The 6,083-nt window shown below is 43.8% G+C and overlaps 1 protein-coding gene across 3 annotated transcripts; it reads right to left on the bottom strand.

The window, feature by feature from the left end:
* Nucleotides 1-1,157: 1,157 nt before the first annotated feature.
* Nucleotides 1,158-4,629, bottom strand: LOC116022534 (solute carrier family 25 member 44-like). 3 transcript variants are annotated; one of them, XM_031263273.1, is made up of 3 exons: nt 4,320-4,629; nt 3,204-4,201; nt 1,158-1,333 (listed from the first exon to the last, which is right to left on the bottom strand). In XM_031263273.1, the coding sequence occupies exons 2-3, from the start codon at nt 4,193-4,195 to the stop codon at nt 1,324-1,326; spliced, it is 1,002 nt and encodes a 333-aa protein (XP_031119133.1). In that variant the 5' UTR covers nt 4,196-4,201; nt 4,320-4,629; the 3' UTR covers nt 1,158-1,323. The 3 variants fall into 3 exon arrangements, with proteins under 3 accessions (XP_031119133.1, XP_031119134.1, XP_031119132.1); XM_031263274.1 differs by having other exon boundaries at nt 3,204-4,196; nt 4,320-4,628; XM_031263272.1 differs by having other exon boundaries at nt 1,158-1,348; nt 3,219-4,624.
* Nucleotides 4,630-6,083: the final 1,454 nt, after the last annotated feature.

Genomic DNA, 6,083 nt, shown 5'->3' with positions numbered 1-6,083 from the left:
TTAAGCATGAGGGTGAAGGTTCGATCTTCACTCATGTGAATGGAGCAAACTATTTAGCCCGTTCCCTACTACTTAGTGTGCTGATTGTTGGGATGGATCCATAGTTCCATACCATGTGAGCAGCAGGTAAGAGGCAATTGTGGATTTGGGCAATCACACCATGATAGGTTAAAGGTGAGATATTAAGAGTGACGACACAGAATTATATGCAATAAAGATGTCTAAAATTCAGGACCACTCTAATTTTCATAGGATTGAATTCTGTCGATTTCGATTGGAGAAAGAAAACAAAACATGTCACCTATTCCATGTCTGGTGACACACTACTCTTCATTATCAAGTTCTTAGTACAAAACAAAACTCGAGTATTAAAAAAAGACAAAGACTGCATAGTTGCTGTTATCCCTTTTTAAATACCCATAAACAATACTGTGGTTAAATTAAAGAGATCGATTTATCGTCTCATCACTCCAATAACACACATTTCAATTGAAATAGTAAGTGTCCAATAAGAATTATCCAATTGCTCCAATCACTCCGATCTCATGCATCCTTTCCTTCTTTTTTTTTTTTTCTTTTTCTTTTTGAATGCTACCGACTCTATTACATTGTAGTATCTGTTCATCTATACTTGCTTAAATGTTCAAGATTGCCTAGAGAAGAAAAAGAGGGAAAAGCTAGACCTAGGGCCCGTGAGGCACACCAGGTGCGCCTAGTGAGACTGAGCGGTGCACGCACCTAGACGGCATGTTAATAATGCAATTTTGCCCGTAAGGGTAGCCCAAGTGGTAAGAGAGTTACACTTGAAGCAGTCGAGAAGTCGTGGATTCGAACCTCAAGCCCTTGGGTTTGAGCCGGTCAGCTATGGGTAACCTAGGCTGGTTTACCTCCTTATGGTCCTTTGCCGGTTAGGGTCACAGGCATACTCATACAGTGAGGAGTGGGGTTTACCTCTTTAATCCAAAAAAAAAAAAAAAAGTAATGCAATTTCTCTTTTATTTGTCTGATAATTTTTTTGTCTTGTTTTTCTCTCTCATAATCCTATCCCGGCAAAAAATTAGCAAAAAAAACCCTACTATTAGTGTTGCTCTAGCCTCTAATCAATTATTAAGATTTTGTAAACTAACAAAGTCTCAAGTCAAACACATATTAGAGTGTTCAAGGACATTGAATTGGGTTCAATATAATATATGTTGGGATTAATCTACTATACCATAAAAGATTCATAACACTATTATACTATAACAAAATAAAGATCTACAATGCGTGTAAGTGTAACAAAAGCTTATCTTAATAGCTCATCTTCTGCTACTCTTAAGTTAATCAAACAAATCTTTCTTGTCTCTTGGTTGATAGCCGCTTGAGAAACTCATAGGTAGTGATCATGGTGGTTGCAGACATGGACATGGAGGCCCACCTCGGACCCAACCCTCTGTAACAACCACTAATCCCACTCTCCTTAACTAGGTTTCTCACGGTCTGAACAACCGTCACCGGCCGCCGCATATTCCCTTCTCCGTCCAAAACTTGCATTCTTGTCTTGATTGTGTCCATCGGCATTGTGACCAAGGCGGAGACGCCGCTGGCCACGGCGGCGCTTATTCCTTGGACCGCCACTAACCCCGCTTTCCCCTCCGGCCGGAGATCGTCTTTCCGGCAGAAATGGCGGCGGGTTCGAGCCCAAATTGCTCTGTGGGATATTGAGTAAGACGCCCACCATACCGCGCTGGAAGGGGCGTATGTGAGAATTGAAAGCCCAAATCCTCTGTATAATCCTTTGACGCCATGGCTGTAAATTATCTTCCTGAAAGCGTCTAATCCGCCGCTGTAGCTTTTGAATCCGCCGTTTTCCGCTCCTTGCACCATCAGCCGCTGGCTCACCACGTCGATCGGCGTCCACACTACCTGCGCCGCCATGGACGCGTTCAGCCCCGCGGCGGCGTTGGCTATGGCGGCCGCGGACGCCTCGGAGAACCCCAGGCGGACCGCGGCGGTGCCGACGCTGCTCTTCGTCATTTCCAACGCGCCCATGTATAGCGCACGCGCCGGGATGGTTCCCACCAGGGAAGTCCCGAATCCCCTGTAGAACCCCCGGAGGCCTTCGGTTCTGAGCATGGACGCCGACATCTTCAGGCAGGGGATCCGCGCCGTCAATACCTGCTGGCGCGTCTTCAGCACGACTATCGGGTAGAGCGTGGCCGACACGCCGGAGAATAACGCCGCGCCGAGGAAGAAGAATCTTGATTTGTCTAACATCTCCCAGTCCACGTCCGCCGGGAGACGAATTTCCGACGCCGATTCTTCCTCCATCGCCCTCAAACTCATTCTATCCTAGTACAATAATACACAATCAAGAACCCCCACAAAAAGAAAAAAAAAAAAATACGACAACGATAATTAAGCTACGAAACTTTGAACATCTTTCAAGAAACGAGAAAGTAAAGGCTACCCTTTTCAGATTTTTAAGAGTTTTAATCTGGGTCGAGCTTAAATCCTGAAAGTATTCGAGTTATAGATGTAGAATGGAACAGACATACAGAGATGCATGTTTTTTGTTTTGTTTTTAATGTTGTGAGTACAGATATCTGTGTGCGGGCTGGGTTTGATTCGAGGGGCAGCCGGGAAATTTAACCAGAAATGGCGGCTGGCCACTAGTTATGTACGGGGAAGACAAGATAGAGAGAGAGAGAAGTCTTTAGAAGAGAGAGCCAGAGAGGTGGCATGTGAGAGAAAGGATAGAAAGAAACATATAATCAGAGGAGAGAGCTGAGGATGATGGACACATGGCAGTTTCCGTTTGGGGAGCTTATTTTGTAATATTTAATTGGAGGTGGTAATGTGGTATAGGCAGGACGTGATGGGGGGGGATGAATAAGGTGGGGCCGAAGTACGTGTTTCGATTGCTCAAACTGTGGGTGAGAGATCAGGGTTGGGGCGGCCCTCAGCCCTCAGGTTCATCACCTTTTTGTTATAGTTGTGGCTATATACCCATGTATTCCATGAAGTGTTTTCTTGTTCCTAATTATTTCATAAATTTTAATTGTTTTTTATTTAAGTAAAACCAAGGATGCATTCAATTAAGGTTGGAAAACAAAACAATACAAAGAAAGGAAGAGTGATGATCAATCTATTCTATACAATTAGACAAAGAAAGAGCCTTACTAACTAGCATATGAGCGACCCTATTCGCNAATCAAACAAATCTTTCTTGTCTCTTGGTTGATAGCCGCTTGAGAAACTCATAGGTAGTGATCATGGTGGTTGCAGACATGGACATGGAGGCCCACCTCGGACCCAACCCTCTGTAACAACCACTAATCCCACTCTCCTTAACTAGGTTTCTCACGGTCTGAACAACCGTCACCGGCCGCCGCATATTCCCTTCTCCGTCCAAAACTTGCATTCTTGTCTTGATTGTGTCCATCGGCATTGTGACCAAGGCGGAGACGCCGCTGGCCACGGCGGCGCTTATTCCTTGGACCGCCACTAACCCCGCTTTCCCCTCCGGCCGGAGATCGTCTTTCCGGCAGAAATGGCGGCGGGTTCGAGCCCAAATTGCTCTGTGGGATATTGAGTAAGACGCCCACCATACCGCGCTGGAAGGGGCGTATGTGAGAATTGAAAGCCCAAATCCTCTGTATAATCCTTTGACGCCATGGCTGTAAATTATCTTCCTGAAAGCGTCTAATCCGCCGCTGTAGCTTTTGAATCCGCCGTTTTCCGCTCCTTGCACCATCAGCCGCTGGCTCACCACGTCGATCGGCGTCCACACTACCTGCGCCGCCATGGACGCGTTCAGCCCCGCGGCGGCGTTGGCTATGGCGGCCGCGGACGCCTCGGAGAACCCCAGGCGGACCGCGGCGGTGCCGACGCTGCTCTTCGTCATTTCCAACGCGCCCATGTATAGCGCACGCGCCGGGATGGTTCCCACCAGGGAAGTCCCGAATCCCCTGTAGAACCCCCGGAGGCCTTCGGTTCTGAGCATGGACGCCGACATCTTCAGGCAGGGGATCCGCGCCGTCAATACCTGCTGGCGCGTCTTCAGCACGACTATCGGGTAGAGCGTGGCCGACACGCCGGAGAATAACGCCGCGCCGAGGAAGAAGAATCTTGATTTGTCTAACATCTCCCAGTCCACGTCCGCCGGGAGACGAATTTCCGACGCCGATTCTTCCTCCATCGCCCTCAAACTCATTCTATCCTAGTACAATAATACACAATCAAGAACCCCCACAAAAAGAAAAAAAAAAAAATACGACAACGATAATTAAGCTACGAAACTTTGAACATCTTTCAAGAAACGAGAAAGTAAAGGCTACCCTTTTCAGATTTTTAAGAGTTTTAATCTGGGTCGAGCTTAAATCCTGAAAGTATTCGAGTTATAGATGTAGAATGGAACAGACATACAGAGATGCATGTTTTTTGTTTTGTTTTTAATGTTGTGAGTACAGATATCTGTGTGCGGGCTGGGTTTGATTCGAGGGGCAGCCGGGAAATTTAACCAGAAATGGCGGCTGGCCACTAGTTATGTACGGGGAAGACAAGATAGAGAGAGAGAGAAGTCTTTAGAAGAGAGAGCCAGAGAGGTGGCATGTGAGAGAAAGGATAGAAAGAAACATATAATCAGAGGAGAGAGCTGAGGATGATGGACACATGGCAGTTTCCGTTTGGGGAGCTTATTTTGTAATATTTAATTGGAGGTGGTAATGTGGTATAGGCAGGACGTGATGGGGGGGGATGAATAAGGTGGGGCCGAAGTACGTGTTTCGATTGCTCAAACTGTGGGTGAGAGATCAGGGTTGGGGCGGCCCTCAGCCCTCAGGTTCATCACCTTTTTGTTATAGTTGTGGCTATATACCCATGTATTCCATGAAGTGTTTTCTTGTTCCTAATTATTTCATAAATTTTAATTGTTTTTTATTTAAGTAAAACCAAGGATGCATTCAATTAAGGTTGGAAAACAAAACAATACAAAGAAAGGAAGAGTGATGATCAATCTATTCTATACAATTAGACAAAGAAAGAGCCTTACTAACTAGCATATGAGCGACCCTATTCGCTGGCCATTTAGCAAACGAGATACACGCGTTAGGAAAAATACGTAGTAACTCTTTAATGTCAAGTAATTGTAATCAAATGGTGAATCAAAAGGCTTAGAATTTAGCCCTTAAACAACCTGCAGAGCGTCTGATTCAATCTGATGAGATTCTCATACTTGAGCCAACTTAGAACTTCCCTGAGCCCCATTGCTTCGGCTTCAGATGGAAAATAGATTCCAAGGTTTGGAGTAGATCTTGCTTGCTTGAAGACACCATTTTCGTCTATAATGATCCAGCTAGGGATGTCAATCTTAGCCCTAAACCAACAAGCTAGCCCAATAAACCTTGAAAATTATAGGGTTAAGACCGATAAAATCAACTCAATAAAATATCGAGCTAAATGGGCTGGTCCTAAAAAGTTATTGGATTGAGTCGAGTTAGCCTGACGGGCTATCAGGCCAAACCATTGGATTATGTCATATATATATATATATACATATATTGTATATATATACATATGTATATGTATACATATATTGTATGTATACATATATATATATATATATATGTATATATATGTATACATATATTGTATGTATACATATATATATATATGTATATATATGTATACATATATTGTATCTATATACATATGTATTTGTATATATATATATATATATATGTTTGTGTGTACTGTAGATACTACATATAGTGTGTATAGTATATAGCGTATATATAGCATATAGTGTACTGTAGATACTACATATAATGTGTATTGTATATAGCGTACATATATGTACTGTACAGTGGGTAGGGTTCCAGTGAGATCACTTGCTTAGGTAAGATCGTGAGATCACATCTTGTGCATCCATGTAAGACTTTTTAATGGTCTAGATTGATTGACACACACACTTCGTTCGCACACATTTAATCACCGTTCGCACACACTTCAACTTGGAATCTTAATCAATCTAAACCATTAAAAAAATTTGAGATCAAATCTTGTACATCAATCACTGTTCGCACACATTTAATCACTATTTG

This window comes from Ipomoea triloba, chromosome 6 (genome assembly GCF_003576645.1).
Source record: "Ipomoea triloba cultivar NCNSP0323 chromosome 6, ASM357664v1".
In the NCBI taxonomy this organism is placed as follows: domain Eukaryota; kingdom Viridiplantae; phylum Streptophyta; class Magnoliopsida; order Solanales; family Convolvulaceae; genus Ipomoea; species Ipomoea triloba.
The sequence above is the reverse complement of the archived record's forward strand: the minus strand, read 5'-3'. Positions and strand labels throughout refer to the sequence as shown.